General features: G+C 42.5%; 1 protein-coding gene across 1 annotated transcript; it reads right to left on the reverse strand.

The window, feature by feature from the left end:
* Positions 1-1206: 1206 nt before the first annotated feature.
* Positions 1207-23204, reverse strand: GPNMB (glycoprotein nmb). Its single transcript, XM_083578661.1, has 11 exons — positions 22980-23204; positions 17075-17227; positions 15254-15397; positions 14303-14485; positions 12948-13106; positions 12382-12690; positions 10998-11129; positions 7711-7813; positions 6796-6998; positions 5598-5691; positions 1207-4414 (listed from the first exon to the last, which is right to left on the reverse strand). Exons 1-11 carry the CDS (start codon positions 23056-23058, stop codon positions 4261-4263), a joined length of 1713 nt encoding a protein of 570 aa, XP_083434787.1. The 5' UTR covers positions 23059-23204; the 3' UTR covers positions 1207-4260.
* Positions 23205-23357: the final 153 nt, after the last annotated feature.

Consider the following 23357-nt stretch of genomic DNA (forward strand, 5'->3'; position numbering starts at 1 on the left):
AAGGCTATAAAAAGACTATAAAAGGTTTGTAATCCGGAGGGTTCATGAAGGAGAAGTTGTTACAGCCGCCATCTTCGGGCGTCTCCAGTCATCACCCAATACCTTGCTCTAAAATGTGAGAGGAGCCCTGCTGGATATAGCCCAGCATCCTGAGCTCACAGGGGCAACATAAGGCCTATGGGAAGCCTGCGAGTAGGACATGAGCGCAAGGACCATGTTTTTAGGGTGTAGCATGCACCTATATACAACTAAGTCACATGTTCAAGGCTGAGGTGTTAACTGGTCATAATGGAATAAGGAATAAAGTAATAAAACCCAGGTGCACAATTTTTGAAAATCCAAAAGGAAATTTCCATTTTGCAGAGCACTATTTTCAGGCTTAAATTTTCCATAAAGCACTTTAGAGACATGATAACCCAACCATGCTAACACTGTATTGAATTATGTCAACCCACACGCAACTCCCAACAGAGGATAAAACCTCATACAACTGATTCATTTCCAGTATCTTTAGAGGGATAGCCCTCTTAAGCCCGTCATGTGGGGTGTGTGGAATTGAGCAGGGACATAGTTAAAGAACTGAATCATTGAATGCATTGCCAGGGTTTCAACTGTCTGTGACATAGCCTGTCTATAAGTAAGTGTGAGCGATATGAGGTCCAATATTAACATCACTCCTGTTTACACACAGCTGATATATGGGAACCAAAATCGCCCTGATTCTTTTGGCCTCTAACAACACTTCTTTATTGTGTTAAATGCACAGAAGGAGCCAGATCCCAAACTTTCCCTTGCCATCCCCATCAGAGATCTTTCCAATGGAAGCAACCTATGAACAGGCAGCAGTGAGCAGCATGGTACCTTATGTTAATGGGGGGAGGGGAGTCAAGTGACAAAAAGGCTGGAGCAGGGCCTGTGGCACCTGAGACCAACATAGCTCAGTTGGTAGAGCATAAGACTCTTAATCTCTGGGTTGTGAGTTCAAGCCCCATATTGGGCAAAAGATTCCTGCATTTGTAGCACATGAAGAGGCCGTATGTAGAGAATAGAAGTCCTTTGATATGTATATTACTTCTTACCCATTGAGAAGTGGGGGGAAAGGCAAAAGAATTCACAAGAGCAGATTGTCTTCAGACAGGGATTGATATAGAGCATTTTGGTCTTGGAAAATATAGCAAAGGACTTTAATAAAATCAGAACAATATATTAGATAAAATCAATACCTTTATTGAGAGTTGCAAGAGGAAAAGACAGAAAACATACATTTTCTCTTCGCAAGGAACCTGTAAGATTTTGCAAGGATCTCCATAGACTAAAATATCAAACATACTACATTTCTAAGTCATGCCAGGAAATGGTAGGTTATAAAAGACAGAACCCAAACTATAAGAGTGTAGCTTTCTACTCCAGCTTAACAGAGTTGCAATAAGTGGGGCAAATCATTCTTATTGTTTCTTGTCTCAGACTGAAATAGTGATGTTTCAGTGTAAGGCAAGACGCATTCAACTTACAATTTCTTCCATGACATTAAAACTATAATCATTTACAGTTCCTCCTCTTCCTAGCCTTTTGTATAAAAGTATGTGCACTTGTAAAAGATAGAAAAATAAAAGTTGATAATACTAATTCATACTTCCAAACCTTTAAAATATACTTATCCTGTAAAGCTTGTAGACCCATCATACTATATTAAGACTGCACACTTACCAGGGAGTATGCCCCATTTAACTAAGTGGGACTTCTGATCTGAGCAGACATATATAGGCGTGCACTATATGTTACATTTTAATTTCAGTGGAGCTACCTCTGTTTAGAACCACCATTGGGTCATGCAGACTTTACACAGCTAAACTGTCCTTTGCAATACTGCAGATTTATTGAACAACATTCAGGTAAACATTCCTCCAGCATTCCAGTTCCGTGCCATTAGTAATTTAGGAGCAGTAGTACTTAACACTTCTATAGCACGTGTTCAAGTCTTCAAAAGCATTTAGCATGCATTATCTAGCTGCATTTTGAACAACAACCTTGTAAGCCACTATATTGCTTCAAGCCACTTAATGAGTTCATTGCAAAAGAGAGATGGTGCAAACTAGGGTCTTCCAGATTCACAGCTCAGTCTCTTGCCACTATGCTGCACCTACTAGTTAGTAAAAAATGTTTACACCAGTGTGGTGGCATACCAGTCATGTGCTGCAAAACAGCATTTGTGTGGGATGAAAACATTAATACACCATTGTTAACCTTAAATTGCCTGCATGACTATACTCTTAAGATCACATAACATCCACAGTGCCATGATAACTACACCGTTATTAAAGTTACAGGAGAACTGTGCTTCTTTGCATCTAGAGCTCACTGTGCCTATTCCTGCAGGGAAAACATCGCTATCAAAGAGGACACTACCTTGCCTATGTCATAAACACCACTGCAAAGATTAAACTGGTTGGGAACAGGTGCTGTGAGGCAGTGCAAAGTGATTGCCTCCAACTCTGGGTGCTATTGCCATGTTTTTAACACCTGGAAAAATTGTGAGATGGGAAAGGGAAGGAGCAAAGGACTCATATTTTTGGTCCTCCTTTCTTCCTCCCTGTCCCATCTCAATGAGAAGAGGGGAAGCAGACAAAGGTATAAAGAAAAGGCTTTCCCCCTTCCTTCTGTCATGAAGTTCCCAAATCCATCAACAACCTTTGTGTGCTCCCTTCATCCTAGTAGTTGAGAGGAGGGCTTGGCCTCAGATATAAAATGTCTTCAGCAGCCCTGTGTGGACATGAGTGGAGCAAAGTATTCTACACAATCTGCAGGATCAGGCAGATACCTAAGCAGCCAAATAACTGCAGATCAAAATAAAGCAGATTTATACTGAACAGATTTAATCAAAAACCCTTTGTGCATTTTCCAGAAAGGCAGGCAGATAGTTCCACATAATTTTCTTTAGTGGAATAAGCTGTAAGTTGCAGAAAGGTCTGAAGCCAACCATATAAATTTATATGGTTGGCTTCAGAACTTCCTGCATTATAAATGGCATATTGCATAACAGTATTTCATAAATCCTACTGTGCCTGTTGTGCTACCCTCCTTGCCGCAGTTTTCAGCCAAATATATTGCTTATTTTCAAAGTCTGCGTATTTCCAAAGTTTACAGCATTGCTAAACTCAGATTATGTAGTACTAGAATCAACTTGTCCTGTGTGCCAGTGTGAGTTTTCCAGCTTGATAGATAGCATAACATAATTATTGCATAAAAGCAAGCAGCACCAGGGAAGCCTTGCTTTGTCCTCTTGTTCGAGACTGTAATTGTGCAAATATATCTTTGTGCTAGGGCGCATTTCTAAGAGAACTTCTCACACTTTCCGCTAAGTGCTTTGCTATGAAACCATAGGTGTTCAGGGAAGCTGTCTAGTTAAAAAACACACACCATGGACCACTCCATGTCAACACCACATGGCATATTCTGCTGAGCAGAGAAGTGGAGACTAGTGTGGCCTGAAGTCTTAGGAATATGTAGACTACTCAAAAACAGACCCACACAAAGACATCCCAAGGGAGCAGAGCCATGGATATTTCAGTGCACATTGCCTACTGCTCCTTTGGGTGCAGAATGAAGATCCTGCTCTCATGTATCTCAAGTATAAGGAATATAGTAGGCCGAGGAAACAGAACCAAGAGCAGTCATGTAACTGCAAGTTGCTCAACTGGTGGAGAGTATATTGGGTATGTCTACTATTCATCTGAAGCCATTGGGGTAAGGTGATGCTACATGCTGATCATTTCTTAGGTACCTATTATAATTTTCAAAGCAGCCACATTATCACTAATTAGGGAACTGGGGAAATTCCCATTTAATAGCATGATCCTCTGCATGTTTACCCCAAAGCAAGCTCCCTCAAGTTTGGTGGGACTTGACTTGCTAAGATTTCAGCCTAAGCTTAATTTTTTTGGAGAAAATCTTTCTGCCAAGAAGACGCTTAGCAATACTCAGGAGGAGTAACTAGTCTAGGAAACCGTATCAACCTTAAATGATTTATTAGCTAATATACCATAGCAGATCCAAGAACATAAGCAAGCAAAATGTATGATCAATTTCTCCATGAGATGCCATTTTAACCTTCTAAGACAAGTCAGCACAACACCAGCCATTCTATTGTACTGCAAGCTTACCACATAAATCCTGATTTTAACACTTAGGTATTCTTCCATTGAATGACAGTTCAATGCAAATCCCCAAATGCATACAAATATAAGTGATTATACTGAAGAGTTAAACAATTCCTGGCTTATTTTTCAGCAGAGGATGTTTCTCATTGTTTGCCGGGAAGAGGACAGCCTTGACATTGTTGAAATAAACACTCAGTCCTTCGTTACTGGCCTCGTCTCCAGTTTTTCTTTCAATAGGCTTGTATTCTTTATATCTCCTGGAAGGAATTTTCAAAATTAATTTACTGAAAAGTATTCTCTTGATGGTGCATTGCTATGCCAGTGGTGTAGCTGGGATGAGAACAAACAAAACAAGCCACTTTATTCTCCTGTCCAAAATGTTGTTGCCCAGTTCAGTATTTTGAAAAATTCTATGGCATGTGCAAGAACTTCTTGCCAGGGAATAAACTGGTCAATGTGTGTGTATAAAACAATCTATTTGATGCTTAGAAAGACTTGTGGTGTGCTTCTCACCCAACAACAAACTACTCTGCAAATACTTTCCATAAACCATGAAGGAGAAAAATTATATTTGGTGTTGTTGTTCTGTAACCTTTTTTTTTAAGCGATCCAATGTGATGCAGTGGTTACAGTGTCAGATTAGGACAAGGAGTGGAGGAGGGATTCATTTTGGTAATGCATACTTCTCAAAACAATGCATGAACCAAAGGCACACAATTTTGTGCTGCCACGAACCAGGCGCCTGCATGCAGGGATCCCTGTCCCACCCTGCACGCTGCCAGGAGTCTCTGGGCCCTGGAGACTGGCCTGGCCTCGCCACCAGACCCCAGGCCCCCTTGCTGAATGGCCTTCCAGCCAGTGTCAGAGGGATTCACCCATCAAGGGCCATGTTGATCAACCAGGCTCCCCCTAGCATAGGTGGGCAGGTGGCATTGTGCGGCTCCAGTAGCAAGGGCTGAGCCATGCGGTAGGCTCTGTGAACCCTCCGCGCTCTGCCCCCACCCAGCGTGCCCACCTGGCAGCATTGCTGGCACGGCAGGTTCTGCTCACCCTCTGCACTGTGCACACATACACACACACCCTAGGTGCCAACAAATACCACAATGCCACCAGAAGGTGGACCTCAGCTGCCAAGGTCAAGAAGAGAGTGTTGCCCACACCACAATGTATCCCTAATATGTTGTACCTTTATGCATTTTAAATGCAAGCTGCCATGGGATCCAATATTGGCTTTAGAGCAGGATATAATTTATACATAGATAAAACAAAATAAATCAGTACTCTTGCAGGAATCTCCTTCCAAGGTAACACTGGTTTCTCCTCAGATCGTATAACTGGTCAATCTGTATTGTCAACGTTCCTTGTGAACACTGAAAATGGTGAGAGCGTTGAAGATCGTAAAAAAGACACTGTTTTTAAGGTCTGGGCCAAGCAACTTACTTGTAAAGGAAAAAAGCCGCAACAGCAACAAACACCACCAAGAAACCGCAAGCGAGCAGAACTCCTTCTGCTGTCCTTGAAAATGACCCTGCAGCTTGAATGACAAAGTTAAAGGCCATAATGTTAGTTCACACTCCTTAACTTGGAGGTCAGTACTCTTATAGCAGCCTTTGCTAACCTGGTTCCATGCAGATGTTTTGGGCTACAACTACCATCAGCTTAGCCAGCATGATGGTGCTGGCAGGGGCTGAGGGGATTTGTAGTTCAAAACATCTGGAAGGCACCACCTTGACAAAGACTGCCTTACGGCATAAAATATCTCGGCAGTCTACATGTGCCTGATGCTACCACTGACACTGGACATCATTGCAGCTGATGGGAGCTGCTCCATTTGTTGGAATGGAGAAATGATGCCTGTCTTATTCCAGAGCTGCCCAAATAATTTTGTGCCCCCCTCCAAGTCACAGTACCTTAGTTCAGCCAAGTTGTAGGGAGTAGGTGGCGCTGTGGTCTAAACCACCGAGCCTCTTGGGCTTGCCGATCAGAAAGTCGGCAGTTCGAATCTGCGCAACGGGTGAGTTCCCGTTGCTCTGCTCCAGCTCCTGCCAACCTAGCAGTTCAAAAGCATACCAACGCGAGTAGATAAATAGGTACTGCTGCATCGGGAACGTAAACGGCATTTCCCTGCGCTCTGGCACTTGTCACGGTGTCCCGTGGCACCAGAAGCAGTTTTGTCATGCTGGCCACATGACCTGGAAAGCTGTCTGCGGACAAACGCCGGCTCCCTCAGCCTGAAGTGACATGAGCGCCACACCCCATAGTTGCCTTTGACTGGACTTAACTGTCCAGAGCTCCTTATTTTGGCCACTGAGGCTGAAGATCGCACAAGCACCTCTCTCTCCTTGGTTATATAGTGACAATAATAATACATTAAATAACAAAGCATTTCCTGATCTTTCAGGCATCCACAGTTAGTTGCCTGAGGGGGCCACCTGACCAATGTTAGGGCCGGCCCTGCATGTGACACCAATCCTGCACTCTTGTCAATGCAACTGCACAGTCCTAATCTTGCTACCGCATGCCTCCATCCTGTCCTGACAACCAGCAGCTATAGGAGTGTTGGGAGACAGCTCCACCACGCTTCATGAGCCACAAGGTGCTGCCTGCAAATGAATGCAGATGTTCAGTCAGGACTCACCTCCATTGATGGATATCAAAGTACTTGTGAGAGCCAGGCTCGCTGCATCACCCAGTGTAATGTTCACACAATAGGTTCCGGATTCGTTAAAGGTCCGTCTTATGGTCAGCAGGCACTCATCTATGTCAACAGGGTCACATGCCTCGCTCTGTAACACCTGGCAGGTGGGGTCAGCAATTATTGTGCAGGCATCTGTAGGAAGACTAGGGCACGGAAAGAAAGAAAGATGGATGGATGAAATTATGGACTTTTCATCAGTTTTCATTTCGCAGAAGTTTATCACATTTCTGTTCTGCTTTTCTGTGAAAGCTATGTTCAGATGGATTTATCTTAAAATATATATTTAAAACCAACACAACACAATAAAAAGCAGTAAAGTACAAAAATCAGGAACCAAATGAAAGCAACACCCAAAGGCTATCAAAACTCAGGAGTAAAAACTAGCGGCATTATTCGCCAAAGGCTAACAGAAAATAAAGGTCTTCTGTAATATTTAACAATTCACAAACCTTGGTGAACCAGCCTTTTTATAAATCCTGATGCAAGGTTTTTATGTGAGCAGGGACACTGTTAGCTGTTTTAAGAACTTGGAGCATGGGCTCCTGAAACAAACCTGTATAAAATTTGTACATACTAATTTATCCCTATATATGCCTCTGGGAGACTAAGATGGTGAGTGGGTCTCACCAACACTGCCCTATAAGCACAGAGGGAAAGAGGCCAGAGATCTGGTGACTATCACAAAAGACCCAGAACTTCTGCTCCGTGGACCACCCTCAGCAATACCACTTTATCAGCAAGAAGCTCAGTGAGCTAAGATGAGCGCTGCTGCAACGGAACAACTTAAATGTCTGTAGTACTCCATGGTCTAAGTTTTACAAGAAGAAAATTATCAGAATTAATGAAAGCACTTACCTCCCTTGACAGGTTACCACAAAATCAACCATGGAGTTTTCAACCTGAGTAGTTGCTACCTGGACACTTGTCATTTGGATAATATTGACCCCAAGGATCCCCTCTGGCCGAAGAAACAAATTGGCAAAATGTCAGAATTTTTTGAGACAAGAACTTTGACAGCAAAAATAAAAAAATAAAAAATCCCATTTGGAAATGTAGAGAATTAATTGTTTTAGAATGATCTTAATTGGATCTGAAGGCTGCTTGCAAATGGAGCTCACCTACATTTTGTCATAGTGGATACACAATTCAAAAGAGTGTGGAAATGCATTGCAACTTATTTCATTTTGACCATTGTATTAGATTCCTGCTGTTCTTGAAATTAACATTTTCAAAGCACCTCAGTTCTCCAGACACTTTGGGATGGTCCGCACCAGAGTTTACTGTGTGTTTGCAACTTTTTGTGTTCCTATTTTATTTGCATAGTCCACATGGTGCTACCCTCACAACACCAGTCTAGATGCTTTCCCCCTTGTAAATTCAGGCTTACCATACAAGGATAATTCAATAAACTGTGGGAAATCGGGCTACAAAGTGCTCCACTTGGGGTCACAGACTATTTGTTCCAGTGTTTTGGAGTGGGCAGATCTATCATCAGTTTCTGCCGCTCCCCTTCGCACACCCACTAGTTCCTCCGTACATTAATTTCTTCCCCAGCTATGCTTGTAACTATTTTCAGAGTACTCCTGAACTTTATTTCCCCACCTGCAATCCCTTTGATTTGCAGAAAACCAGAAATCTGCACAGGCAAACCACATTAGAATTTTCTACGCTAGATATTGCAAAGTAAGTTATTCTGAAAAGTGGGTGCTGAGAATTTACAACTGCTTTAATATATTTCCCGGCTGATCTCTTCTACAGGATTTTCGTAGCCATCTGTTTGGAATGGTAGCTTAAGCTTGCAGCCTTAAGCACTCCTAAATTAGATGCAAGTCCTGTTGAAACCAATGGCCTGTCAACAATATCATTGGAAGAAGGACTTCCTAGCCTGAGAAAACTACACCGCCAGAGAGGTGATGAGGAACAGCTGCATCAACGTCACAAAATGAGACAACAGCATTGCAGAGATGTGGGAGCAGCGGGTGTGTATAGGGGACACCCAAGAAAGGTGGGGAGACTTCACAGACCATCTCCTAATCAAGAGAAAACATTTGCAGGTGAGTATTGTGGGTTAAACCACAGAGCCTAGGACTTGCCGATTGGAAGGTCGGCGGTTCGAATCCCCGCAACGGGGTCAGCTCCCATTGCTCGGTCCCTGCTCCTGTCAACCTAGCAGTTCTAAAGCATGTCAAAAGTGCAAGTAGATAAATAGGTACCGCTCTGGCAGGAAGGTAAACAGCATTTCTGTGCACTGCTCTGGTTCGCCAGAAGCGGCTTAGTCATGCTGGCCACATGACCCGGAAGCTGTATGCCGGCTCCCTCGGCCAATAAAGCGAGATGAGCGCTGCAACCCCAGATTTGGCCACAACTGGACCTAATGGTCAAGGGTCATAGAATCATAGAATCATAGAGTTGGAAGAGACCACAAGGGCCATCGAGTCCAACCGCCTGCCAAGCAGGAAACACCATCAGAGCACTCCTGACATATGGTTGTCAAGCCTCTGCTTAAAGACCTCCAAAGAAGGAGACTCCACCACACTCCTTGGCAGCAAATTCCACTGTCGAACAGCTCTTACTGTCAGGAAGTTCTTCCTAATGTTTAGGTGGAATCTTCTTTCTTGTAGTTTGGATCCGCTCCGTGTCCGCTTCTCTGGAGCAGCAGAAAACAACCTTTCTCCCTCCTCTATGTGACATCCTTTTATATATTTGAACATGGCTATCATATCACCCCTTAACCTCCTCTTCTCCAGGCTAAACATGCCCAGCTCCCTTAGCCGTTCCTCGTAAGGCATCATTTCCAGGCCTTTGACCATTTTGGTTGCCCTCCTCTGGACACGTTCCAGTTTGTCAGTGTCCTTCTTGAACTGTGGTACCCAGAACTGGACACAGTACTCCAGGTGAGGTCTGACCAGAGCAGAATACCGTGGCACTATTACTTCCCTTGATCTAGATGCTATACTCCTATTGATGCAGCCCAGAATTGCATTGGCTTTTTTAGCTGCCGCGTCACACTGTTGGCTCATGTCAAGTTTGCGGTCAACCAAGACTCGTAGATCCTTTTCACATGTACTGCTCTCAAGCCAGGTGTCACCCATCTTGTATTTGTGCCTCTCATTTTTTTTGCCCAAGTGCCTCTCATTTTTTTTGCCCAAGTGCAATACTTTACATTTCTCCCTGTTAAAATTCATCTTGTTTGTTTTGGCCCAGTTCTCTAATCTGTCAAGGTCGTTTTGAAGTGTGATCCTGTCCTCTGGGGTGTTAGCCACCCCTCCCAGTTTGGTGTCATCTGCAAATTTGATCAGGATGCCCTTGAGTCCATCATCCAAGTCATTGATAAAGATGTTGAATAAGACCGGGCCCAAGACAGAACCCTGTGGCACCCCACTAGTCACTCTTCTTTACCTTTTTATGTTTAGTAAAAGGTTGAAAGACATTACTTCATTGAGTTGGATTCAAAGATTCCCCCCTGTGAGTGGGATTTGTTGTTGGGCAGAAGGAATCTTCCTCAGGCTCTCCTGTTAGAAGAGGCCTCCTTCAGTTCACAGAAGGGAATTTTTGGATCCAACCCACAATGTCTGCTGCATGCAACCTGACCATAGCTATCAACATTTTCCCCTTTTAAAGGGAAATTCCCGTATTCCGAATAGGATTCCTCACAAGCAAAGGGAAAAGTTGACAGCTATGAACCGGCGTGCAAAATAAGATCTTGTCAACAGTGGAGACTGGTCCATTAGGACAAATGGGGCACTGCCCCACCAACCTCAGTCTGCCTTCAGCCAGACCTCACCTCCCTGGCTGTCCTGGCTGACACCTTCCTCCTCCTTAGTCCTAGTGTTGCTTCTGTATAACTCAGCAGGGAGGAGGATGGGGATAAAACCAGAATGGGTTCATTCTGCCTGTCCTTGGCTCTGGCTCCATCTACAGTTGGCCTCCTGTCCTTCTGCCCCGCCAGCTGCCACTAGTTGCCAGCTATTGATATTTTTTATTGGTACTCTTCTGAAATTTGTCTCTTGAGCAAAACGAAACAGTAGCCAGCCAGCAAGAGCAGCTTCAGAAAAGCCACTTTAATGACATGCACAAGTTCAAACGAATTCCCTTTATTACCTATCAAACCACATTATTTCCTTGCGGATGTAGATGCATACCTGCAATGAAGAGAGATGCTTTATAAGGTCCAGATCGAGCAATATGGCATCCTTCGACAGGAGACTGTCCTGTTGGCACCTCTGTTAAACTATAGGAGCTGGGAGTTACATTCGAAGGCAGCGGGGTAGTTACTGAAACAAGGGAAAGGGAAATGAGTTAATGTATTTGCACTTTTAGCAAAACATTTTGAGCATAACAAGCAGAATTTATCTGGAACACCTGCAAGTCTTGCACTCTTGCTTAGCTCCCATAAATTCCAATCAGACGTGTTATGGCCAGATATCAACTGGATTTGTGTATTTCACACAACTAAGCAAAGGCAAGTAAAACACTTATTACACCTAGTTTTTTTGGCCTTGGGAGTTGGATGACCGACAGAGTTTTTTTGTATATACCGTTTACTGAACAGAAAGAGTTTGCCTTATTTAGAAGGTTTGTATGTATAACATAATCTCTATGGCGACGCTGATTTAATTATGCATTTATTATTCTATTTATTGTGTACATTGTTTGATGTTGTGCAACCCACTTTGTGACCTTATGTGATGGGCAGAATATACATTTTTAATAAACTAAATATTTGTCCTCTTGTCCTTCGCTTTTATGAATCCATTCTTTTACATATCTTATTACACCTTCTATTTATAATTCCTCCCCCAATATCTCTCTTGGTCCAGTTTGCCATACTTTAAAAAATCCTGAAAGTCTTACTTCTTCACATGTTTCCCCAGCTTTATATCTTGCTGGTCCCTAGTTTTGAATACACCCTCTCTTCCTCTTCTTTCTTCACTTCCATCTAGCCCCTGTAAGCTTAGAAGTCTGTAAACTTACAAGCAGAGAGCCAGTGTGTTTAGACTGTTGGTCTAGGACTAGGGAGACCCAGGTTCCAATCCCCACTAAGCCACATAGGTCACTGGCTGATCTTGGGACATTTACTCTCACTCTCAGACTAATCTAGCTCAAGGGTTTCTTGTGTGGATAAAAAGCACCATGTGCACTGCCTTGAGCTCCTGGGAGGAAAGGTAGAAATTAATGCAGCAAAAGCAATACCATCATCATTATTTTATTTTATATTATTTTACTTTATTTTTGTAGCTCTGGTGTTGCATAATGTAGGGAGAGTGAAAGAAGCCGCTTCAGTATTCTTACTACTATATATTAAAAGCATTTGTCCTAGGACACTGAAATGCCAATGGCCTACTTCAACTATTCCCTTCCAGCACTCCTGTAAGAAAGGAAATAGAAGTCAAACACCGTAAGTATGCCACAATTCTTTGTTAATCAGTATGTTCATTATTATCATGAAAGATTGTCTGGTCAACTATTCCATATAATGAACCCATTTGTTTTCTTTCAACTTAGCCTGGAGCCATGGCCTCTTACCTGGTGGAAGAGGTGTTGGTGGAAGAGGTGTTGGTGGTCCACAAGGGGCAGGTATAAGAGCGTGGACAGACAAGTCAAGGCTGAAATTTCCCAGAAGTTTATATGTGTGCATCTGAACAGAACTGTTGGAAACAAATAAGCCGCTGCCATCTCCAAAATTCCAGCGGTAGGAAATAGCAGAGTGGTTCAGGTAGTGGCTAGGATCGTGAATCTGGACATCAAATGTAATAGGGATATCCTTGATGAAAATGTAGTCTGAGGCATTGCGATCATTCTTCTGAGTCATGTTCACATAGAAAGGGATTTTATCTGCATAGAAAATGAAGCCAAGCAAAAGGATGAGATTGTAGCTGGACTCAAGATAGGTAATCCCTGGGAACTGAAAAACCATAGAGGTAACAAAATTCGACGAAGCTCTCATATTTAGGAGAGGTCTTCGCACAAACCAGTGTTTGTTGTAGTATACAAAGTTCACATGCACACAATACAATTAAAACACTCTTGTACTATGTTATTTAAACCGTTCAGGTTTGCTAAGTTATTATTTATTTAACCTACCCACTTACCTGTTACGACATAAACAACATTTGCTGTGGCTACTGGTTGAAACGATCGATAATTTCGCCTATAAACTGATAATTCCATAATTTGATTGCCAAGTGTGATATTTGTTGTGTTGATGGACACCATAGCTGAAGAACCTCCCGTCGTTTGATAATACTGGCCTGTGAAAAAGGGGAAATATGAAAAAAAGCATTATCGCTGTGGAACTGGTCAGGCTTGCAATTTTTTTCCTTTTGAACAGAGGCACCCATTTCACTCGATTAGGTAAACACACTTATCCTTTCCCACAAGTTAGTAAATAAATCAATAAAACTTTCCGGAAACAGTTCTAAAAAGGGATTGCATTTGTTCTAATCATTATTACACAGAGGTCAGGGAAATGTATGTGGTGGTTTTGCCATTTTACCTCCACAACTCTTTGGGATGAGATAGGGGAGAGATGGAGATTAAACCAAGGTCACTCATTTAAGGAATTTGGACACAGGTTCCCTCCATCCAAGATCAACGTTCTATCCACTTGCACTTAAAAGCCCAAGACAGTCTCACAGTGACTGTACAAACTTGAATAAACTAATACTGGCATTGACTACCAATAGGTGCAAAATGGATGCTCCACCACTGAATTAGGATCCCTCCCCATTGTTTTCTGTTGCACAATCACTGCTCATATCATGGAAGGCATAAGAGGACATACCAGGGGGAGCTAGAAAATAACTTTATTATCTCTCACCAACAAGATCGAAACAGATGAGAAACAACCCTATTCTTATTCTTATTATTTAATAGGCAGATCACCTTACAAAATATAAACATCTTCCCAAGGCAGCATATACAATATGAAGGACACGTTTTAAAACAAAACAGAAAGAGCATTTCAAGCCAGCGATCCCACCTTAAATATGAAACTCCTATGGCCATTAAAATGCACAGTATCAAAACACTTCCTAATTACAAACACATATCATAATTGTATATATCCTGCTTTCCCAGAGTTGTTTAAATGCCTGCCATATTGAGCCGTTCTCCTATAAACTATAAATCCACTCAGGATAGACTGCATTTGAAAAAAGGTCTCTGACTTCCAAAATTCAGAAAAGTCAACAAAACAGCTTCTGTAGTCTGAACTGACTGTCCTCTCACATGAGGATCACATTATCTCATATAAGTCTTTCTTTATATGTAAAGAAGTTTATAAAGCATCTTAAGTGTCTTTTTTAAAAGCTAAATAATTATTGTTATGATTTTATTAGTAGCAACAAGTATTAATATTAGAAGTAACAAATACTATTAGTAGCAACAAGTACTACTAATTATTAGTAATAACACGGTAAGCTAAAGGTGCATTTTTAGGACTGACCGAGAGTGTGAAACACATAGATGAAGTTTCTCCTCCTCCAGTCTTTGTGGCGAGGGAAAGGTCTGCCATCTGGAAACACATTGTGACTACTGTTATGAGAGCAATTCTGCCCGTCACAATCGTCAATCCACTGAGTCCAGTTGTAAACATACAGGTCAGGAAGATTTGCATAATCAGAAGAACCTTGAAGCAAAGGAAAGGAAAAATGAAAAGAAGGCAACCTTTTCAGCAAAGTCAGTAAAGACTCAGGTGGAATCTAGACACATATAAAAACCGCTTTGAAAATGCTTTTTTAAAAAAGCGTTTTTAAAAATACATTGAATTTTCCATAAGGTTCACCACCGCCACCTAGTGTCACATTGTATATTGCACTCAAAACACACTCAAAACGTTTTATCTGCCGCTGTGTAGCTGAACACAGCAGGCCTTATTTCTGAGTAAACATGCGTAGGACAGCACTGCACTTGTCTATGGACTAAAACAGAGACCTGGCATTTATATGAACTTGGATTTGTGACTTGCAATGCCACAAAACTCCCATCAAACTTTTGTAAAGTAAATACAGTACTTCAAGGAAGCATCATAATTATAACCAAGGAAATCTCATCTGTTATGAGCGGTGCGTCCCACAAGTCACTCCCAGCAAACATATCATGTCAGCTATCCCACGTATCATGTAAGAAATTGAAAAAGGTGGAGAAGTAAAGAACTTTCCTAGTACATCAGGAATATGTCTGCCTATCACCAGGGTCTCCCATCCCACTGGAGTCAAAGCACAATGTCCGTAAATCTCTATGAGTCCCATCAGGACCACCACCGAGCCACAGAGGCTCTGTCACTTTGCTTTTTTTGTACAGAATAGAATTTTTGAAAGTGTACAGATACAAGACGCAGGGCAAAGCTTGAGAACCATTCACGCTCCTAGCATATGCAGGTACTTTCATTACTTGCCGTTGATGCAGTGTTGATCGTATATTATATTGCTGTCATTATCTTCTCTTTGACATCTGGGAAACTTGAGGATCACATTAAAAGACACATTGGATCCCACCAGAGCTGGACTGTCACTGGTCAGACTGGCCACAACCCGTCCCCCTGAGGAAGTCAAGATGCGTTTGTTTATCACTTCCGGTTATATCTCGCGTTTCATATAGGATTTCAAAGTACAGTAGCATGCAATGTTTTCTCCCCGCACCCCCACTCCATTTTATCCTCATAGGCAACCCTGTACATTATGTAGGATATTTCCAAAACATTTCTTATTCATTGGTGATCTTCAAAACTACACTGTAACATGGAACAGACTCCCCCCCCCTTTTCCAGAATGTTTTTTAATTGCATTAATTTATATTCAAATAAAGCAGCATAATGTCACAGGTTTAGAATTCAGTTGCACTGCAGTTTGTTTTGTTATGTTAATTGCCAGCCTCCACTTATCTGTTATCTGCATGTAGGTGTCTTGCATTTATTGCGTCTTTTGCAATAATCAATTTTGCAGGTGTTAGTCTGAAACTATTGAGCAATATGATTTCAATATGCTCAGATAACTATTTTTCTAACAGCATTATTTAAAGACCTAAGGAACACTTGCATCTCATTATTCTCTTAATACCTCCAATGTCTCTGAATGGATCCAAAATGTTTGGATAATAGAACATGACCACCACATATAGATGCAGTCTACTAATAATAACCGCAAACACAACATGTATATGTGTATGCATTGTTTTTATATTTTGCATGGCATCAAATTGTTGGGTTTTCTTAATATTGATGTGGTTGATGGTGCTACTCAGAGGTGTGTTTGTAATTATAACCTGCATAGCAGCACATCTGTGAGCTCTTGACAATTCAGCACACCTGTGGTATCTTAACAATTTAACTAATTAGCAGAGGGAGTTTACCTGCTGCACCGAATACAGAGATGTGATAGTGTAATTGATTATTTGAAAACTGTATGTAAGTTGATTAAGTGGTGTAGTGTCTACTTTTATAGGAATACTGTTATGGAATGCTGTTGAGGAACGGTGGTGAGAAGGGGTGTTTTGCAGTTGTTTGATTATTATTGAAAAATATAGTAAGCAAAGATATTGCGGGCAAGTTTTTATTCCATCACCCCATGTCGCTGCACAAACTTGGTTGGCAAAGAAGGTCCAACACAACAACTTATACTTTCATTTCAAATGAGAGTGATAGAGTTTGCTCAGTCTCTCCCAAAAAATTCAGTCTGATTCACTAATTGTCAGAGGTCTTTTTCATTTGTGCTCCCCTGTTCTAAAGTCGCTCCCTGGACAGATCTGTCAGCACTCAAGTCTGGCTCCTTTCAGAAATCAAGGTTGTAGCTTGCTAAGGGTGCTGAGAGCTGTTAGGAGACCCCAATTTCCCTCACAAAGCTACAATTCTCAAGTTCCCTATGAAGAGGACTAGATTGTTAACCCACTGGGAAGTCTAAAAAATATTCAGAAAATTAAAGAAAGCAATTGCATATGGCACCAAAAATGGATGGGGAAACACCACTATTAAGCTAAGAGACCAAATAATTCAGAAATGACAATAAATAATATTTTCACAAATACAAACAGGTTTTAAAGCTGAAAAGTTCTGAGGCAGCTTCCTATATTCCTAAGTGTTGGCATAAAAATAAGAGCCATTTTAAATGCAGAACAAAAACACCGTTCTGACCTTGTTCCTATTTGCAATGTGTCATCAACCTTATTACATACTGACCCTGCATCTCCTCCCATTGAGCCAGACTGATCTTTCATGTTTTACCTTTCCAGCAGTCTTTCCATCTGGGATCTCCTTCTTCCCAATATGGGTAAAGCTTGTCATTCCAGTTGTTGTGATCGGAGGACCAGCTGCTTATCCCCCTATGGAACTTGGCGTGAGAAGGTGCCCTTCCTCGACTCATCACATCTCGAAATTCTAGAACGAAGGGTTAACAAGGGAGAAAGTGTTAGCACAGTCCCTTTGACTTATTTGACATACACTGAACTGCCAAGGCAAGCCCCATAACAAAACATTGCGAAGAAAGCACATGTCTAAGCTATGACTCTCTGAGGTTTTTCCTTTGCCTAAAAAGGCTAAAAGGGACTTTTATAAATGCAGAGGCGAATGAATGAACATTCTATAATGCTCATCTTTGCTTTCTCAAGAACACTCTAAAAATGTTTTTGGGGGGTTGTAAATGAGTAACAGTTGCATGCAAACCGTTTGCAGCTGGATGTTTGAAGGAACATTACAAAATTATATTTAGAAGTTTAAAGAATGCATGTTTGACACGTGTCCATGTTTACATAACTGCGATGAGTGAAATCATAGGAAGCACAGCAGCAGCTCACATTCATAGAATTGTAGAGTTGGAAGGGACCCTGAAGATCATTTAGTCCAGCCCCCTGCAATACAGGAATATGCAGCTGTCCCATACGGGGATTGAACCCACAACCTTGGTACTATCAGCACCATGACTGAACAAACTGAGCCATCAGGTTCTCATACCATGCCACAAACTCTCCTTGTAACCTTTGCTCGCAATGTAATGTTTACATGCGCCACAATCACAAAGTGGTGAGTTTGCAGGGGTGCCAGTGCATATCCTCTGGTTTGGTTTCATTTTAAATTGCCATAAGCCCCTCTGAGTAGTGCATAGGCGCAAGAAGGATGGAACAGACCTTTCTGTGCAAAGAAATAAATAAAAAAATCTTTCTTCGTGTGAGCAGGGCTGGTAAAGAGTTGAGAAATCCTTTTCACATCCCTGCCACAGGTCTTTAAGGAATGACTTACCTGTCATGTTACTCGAGATGGCTTAATTAATCAACAGCCTGCCTTAATTGTGCGTTGCAGTGGAGCAAGAACACACTTGTTAAAAGTAGAATCTGAGCCAGGAGCCAGGACATTTTTAAGGCTACACCTTGTGGAAGATCATAATCACGCATCATATGATGTGATTGCTGCATGTTCCTGCCTTCCGCTCAACTGCTTTGCATTTTCATTCAGGTTTCAAAAAGTTCCCATTATTGTAAAAGCTTTTGGTAGATGTTTTTAACTTCCAGAGCTTCTGATACAATTTGGTGCTAAACTTAAAATGTGGGAAGTTCTTACGACCTAGTGATTCTTTGGTTCTTCTAAATGGGGAATGGGGCACCTCTAGCATATGAGCCAACCTTGGCCCACCAATCTGGCCTGCAAGGACACTTCCCCTTGCCCACCCATCCATCATCCGATGTCACTGGGTGACATCACCTAATGGTCACGGGGTAGAGTTGGTGCTGCTTTGCCAGTTCCTTCTGTTCGGGGAATGTGCTGATGGAGGAGCCCCCTGCAGAAAGCAGAATTGAAGTCTAAACTCATCAGCTGATGTGTGGGGAGTTGTGGACGGAACAGCTTCATCAGTACCTTTCCTGTGAGGAATGCAAAGGTGAAACAAATTCCCTACCAAATTGATTGATTGTGATAGGTTGGTGGGACCCCCAGCTGCCAAAGTTGGCCCATGGGGTGTGGGGGGAGATAAATATCTGTCCCACCAGGCCAAAAAAACTTTCCCTGTGATAAAGGTTTAAACAAGCATGTGCCCCTGGAATCAATGGTGGTGACATACATCACTGATTTATTTGTGGAGACTTCACAAAATGTTTCTGCTTCATGTTGGTCCTTAAGGATTATATGCTATGATGTCCTATTCAGAGTAGACTTATTGAAATTAATTAACCTGTGTTAGTCATGTCTATTACTTTCAATGTGTCAACTCTGAGCAGGGCTAGTATTATTAAATACCTCCCTAAGGGCAGTCCAAAAGCAAGCCTTTTGTGAGGGGTGTAGAATTTTGTGCTTACATTTTCCCCACTGAGTTTCCACATATACGGTAACTTACCAAATCACTAGCTCAAGGCTGTCTGAACTCCACTTCTCCACCACTTCATAGAGACTGAGACTTCATTACCCCCCACCCCCCACTTGAAAAATGCATAAGAGTTAAATAATAGGATTTTTTACTTTACTGGTATAAAAATATCGCTTATTGTTAATCACATCATCTGGCCTAGTGGATGAGTGCCGTAGAAAAATTCCTTTAAAGATTGTGCTCATTTCTAGCGAACTTCAAGACACTTCGTACAGTGATCACATTTGTGTCAGCCTCAACAACAAGGAAAGAATGCCTATGACAGTTTTTCCCCCTTGTTATGAAAGAGCAAGAATAAATTGCTACCAGATGAAGAGAGACTTTGTTCATCAAAACAGCCAACATTACGGTGACTAGTTCAGAAAGGGTTGCAAGTTCTGACTCTATGCAATGCGTAACTCCAAATTATTTTCACCTGAAGCAATTGCCATTCCACTTGGTTTTGTATTCACAATCACTAATGTGGATTAGAATCACTTCCCCAACTGGAATGGTCGGGAATTTATTTATTCATTTATAATCATATTTTTACTTAGCTAGCCTGGCTTTGACATCTCATTGGCAGCAATGTGCCAACTCACACCTGGCTCATGATTTACAGAGGCGTGGTGCTCCCCTACACCTTACAAGACCCCCAGGCCCAGGACTAAGAACCCCATGCATGCATCCTGTGTGGCAGCCCCTAGTGAAATCCATAATTGGAGAACAGTCTGCGTCATACAAGAAGTCATGGCGGCCATGTTGGGCCATGAAAAGAAAGTAGGTCAAGCTCTAGTAGGCCAACCTTAAAATAGAATTTTAAAAAGTGCTACGCATGGTTTCAAGTTCTTTAGAATGCGGCATCAGCCTAGATGGTTGTATATATCAGTGTGTGGGCAAGAGAGGGAGAGGGAGAGAGAGAGAGAGAGAGAGAGAGAGAGAGAGAGATGTGGCTAAGGGTTGTAAGACGGAGAGTGGGAGGTAGCAGACACCCCAACTGTGTCAAGTGATCTTGAGCTTGCAACTCATAAGCCCAGCCCTTTATCTCTTTCCTGGAAGAAAGTCTGATTGATCTCATGATCGTCAAACTAAGCAATCCTAGAACTGAGGCTGGGCTGAGAACTATTCTCGCCCTCCTGGACTCGCCTCTCTGCTCCAAGCATATGGGCTGCCCTTTGAGAGAAAACATCAAACTTAAGAGCTCTTTGTGCTCCCTCAACACAGCTCAGTTCAGTTCAGAGAGATAGGAATCATTTGGCGTTCAAGGTTTCAAAGGACACAGGAGGAGCATATAGATTTTGCAGAAGTTTTGAGCACGTTCCTCCTGCACATCTGATGGTCAAACTAGGCGTGGCATTCAGCGTGCACAACCCATATGCACATTCACAATCCCCTCCTGTTCACCTTGGGGAAAGGGCTGTAGCTCAGTTGGAGAGCATCTTCTTTGACTGCAGAAGGTCCTGGTTTTAATCCCCAGAATCTCTAGGTAGGGCTGGGATAGGACCCAGTCTGAAACCCAAGAGAGCTGCTGGCAGTCAATGTAAACAACACTAAACTAGATGAGCCAATGGTCTGATCCAGGATCTGGAAGCTTCATATGTGGCTATGTAGTGGAGTGTTTTTTTTTATCAATAGCAACCACAGGAGAGATCAACCCACACTGGGACCATGGTGTGGACAAAAGGATTGAACTCTGTCCTGGTCATGGTCCCAAGTTGAGATTCCCCCTTCCCCATGGCTTCTGTATGCCCCAGAAGAGAGCTGAATTGGTGTCACTGGCACCAATAAGACCTGCAGGGCACAGAGCACCCAGCTCATGTCGATTTTCCAATATGCTCACATTGCATGCTTAATAATACCCTAGGTTTTGAGAATAGAAAAGCAGCTTTATACTGAGTCAGACCACAGGCTCATCTACCTCCCTACTGTCTACAGTGACTGGGTTTCAGAGAGGGGAATCTCTCAGCCCTGCCTTGAGATCCCTGGGATTGAACCTGGATGCAAAGCATACAAAGCAGATCCTCTACCACTGAGCCCTTCTCCATATCCTGAGCTCCACATGTGCAGCACACATAGAAAGAGGAAAATGATGTTTGCTCTTGCACCATGCAAAGCTGTATCTTGTTCCTATAGGCCCTGCATTCATATTAAAACACTAAAGTGCTGATAACTCCCCAGTCTCTCTTATCAGGGCCAGACAAGCGATGAAATCAACTCTGAACATGAGAGGTGGGGTTGACAGAGAAGGAAATTTGAAGTCATATCATCCCTGCGCTCCTATATTAACTATGGCTGTAATTTTTGCGCAGAGCTTGCCCAAATCTTTCTTCCACTCATCCATATCCCTAAGGGGCAAGTGACATGTTAGGGACTAAGGTGTGCAACAATGCCCCAACAATTGTTTTAAAGCAGAAGTGGCAGGAGAGGGGGCTGCTCTACTTTCTCCCCACTTCCAATTTCACAGATACAAAATTTGCTCCCCAAGAGATACTCCCTACTCCAAGTTCAAAGTGTGTGCTTGCACCCTCACACATTGGGGCAGGGGGAGAAACTGGAGTGGAAAAAGCAGTGCAACCCCTCTGCTATTTTAACATCCTCCTCCTTTCTTTCTTTATTTTTTTCATTTTTCAGAAGAATGCTGCTGGGGCATGACTTTATATAAGTGGTATCCCTTTTGGCAACCTTATAATATGCTGCTTAGAAAGGATAGCATTAAGCAGCATGCCTGGATAACTCAGCTGGCTAAAGCATGGTGCTGATAATGCCAAGGTTGCAGGATCGATCCCCATATGGGACAGCTGCACATTCCTACATTGTCAGGGGTTGGGATAGATGATCCTCAGAGTCCTTCCAATTCTACAGTTTTATGATTCTGTAAATGGCTGAACTACATCAAGAATAAAAACAAGTGGTTACATGCATGAGTATGTAGTATGCAATCAGTCCTTAAGGGACATCACCGAGTGAGGGGTCCACTGGAGCCCCTCTGGAAAGAAAGATGGCAACACCACCGTATCCTATGGAGGAGTCAAGAGAAGCGTTGTCTCCCTCAAGCTCTGTTGCTACAGGAGGCAGAGGGAGTTGGTATGCAGTGTATAGGTCTGCAACCAACCAAAATGCCATCACTTATCCAGTCCAGCAACGTTTGATGAAGTCTGGAGAGCGCAGTTTCAGAAATAAAATCGTGCTCACGCCACATGCAGACTTCACACTCCATGTTAATTAATTCAGAAGGGTTAATTCCCCTCCTGTATTCCAAATTCAAAAGTATGAATCAGAACCCCTTCCCCCCTGTAAGAAAGCATTGGAAAGGAAGGGGAAATTCTCATTACCCAGAGTAATTGATTAAAATTAATAGAGGTTAAAAACAACAAAAACAACAATTATTTTTGTAATTTATACCTCGCCCATCTGGTTGGGTTCCCCCAGCCACTCTAATCTGGACTAAGTGATCTTGAATATGGAATGCAATTGTTCAGTCCTATACTTACCCTCTCAGAAGTAACCACACTGAGCTCATTGATACCCCCAAGTAGGTGGGTATAGCTCAGGTCTAGTGATGGTGAAAGCATCACCATCTTTCCGAAAACTCCATCTCTGCAAATGGGTGATGCCCCCATTCGCCCTGACCCTTGACCGTGTGCTGCTAGCATCTTGATCTGGATGCTTCAACTTACCTCTGGGCTTCACTTGCTATTCCTACAGATCAACCTGTTCTTAAAGATGTAAGAACAGTGCTATTGGGAGTAATATTTTTGCTGTACTAGGGAGCATAGAGAAGGGGAGCAAGGCACTCACGTCTGGTGGCCACAGCAGATTGAACTCCTTCAGCCGCAAGCAGGTATCCAAGGAGGAAGAAGAGGCAGGCCCCCTTCATAACTGGAAATGCACAGCTGGACTCACAAGTGCAGAACTTGCATGGATCAGCCTGCTGTTTCTCCAAACCTCTTCAGAGCAGAACTGGGAATAAAGTTTGCCTGCTGCCCTCCTCCCTTCTGATTAAATTAAAGCCCCAGGGCTCATCATGTGATGGCATTAAGGAGAGATGCATGATTTTGTGTCTTTGGCTTTCCTTTCCCTCCCTCCAGCTCATGTGCTTATGACTCATGCCTCTCACTTTCTACATCCACTGGGATTTTTAACAGCTTTGCTTAGATGCAATGGCCTTTTGCCTCT

The sequence above is a fragment of the Podarcis filfolensis genome, assembly GCF_964270895.1.
Source record: "Podarcis filfolensis genome assembly, chromosome: 12".
Classification (NCBI taxonomy): Eukaryota; Metazoa; Chordata; class Lepidosauria; order Squamata; family Lacertidae; genus Podarcis; species Podarcis filfolensis.

What these genes read in the sequence shown, in the direction of transcription:
- GPNMB (XM_083578661.1), bottom strand. Translation starts at nt 23,058, where the DNA reads ATGAAGGGGGCCTGCCTCTTCTTCCTCCTTGGATACCTGCTTGCGGCT. An exon ending in CTATGTGTTTCACACTCTCG is followed by an intron (nt 13,107 to 14,302) that starts GTCAGTCCTAAA and finishes CCTTTTTCACAG; the next exon opens with GCCAGTATTATCAAACGACG. An exon ending in GTGGTAACCTGTCAAGGGAG is followed by an intron (nt 6,999 to 7,710) that starts GTAAGTGCTTTC and finishes TCCGTGCCCTAG; the next exon opens with TCTTCCTACAGATGCCTGCA.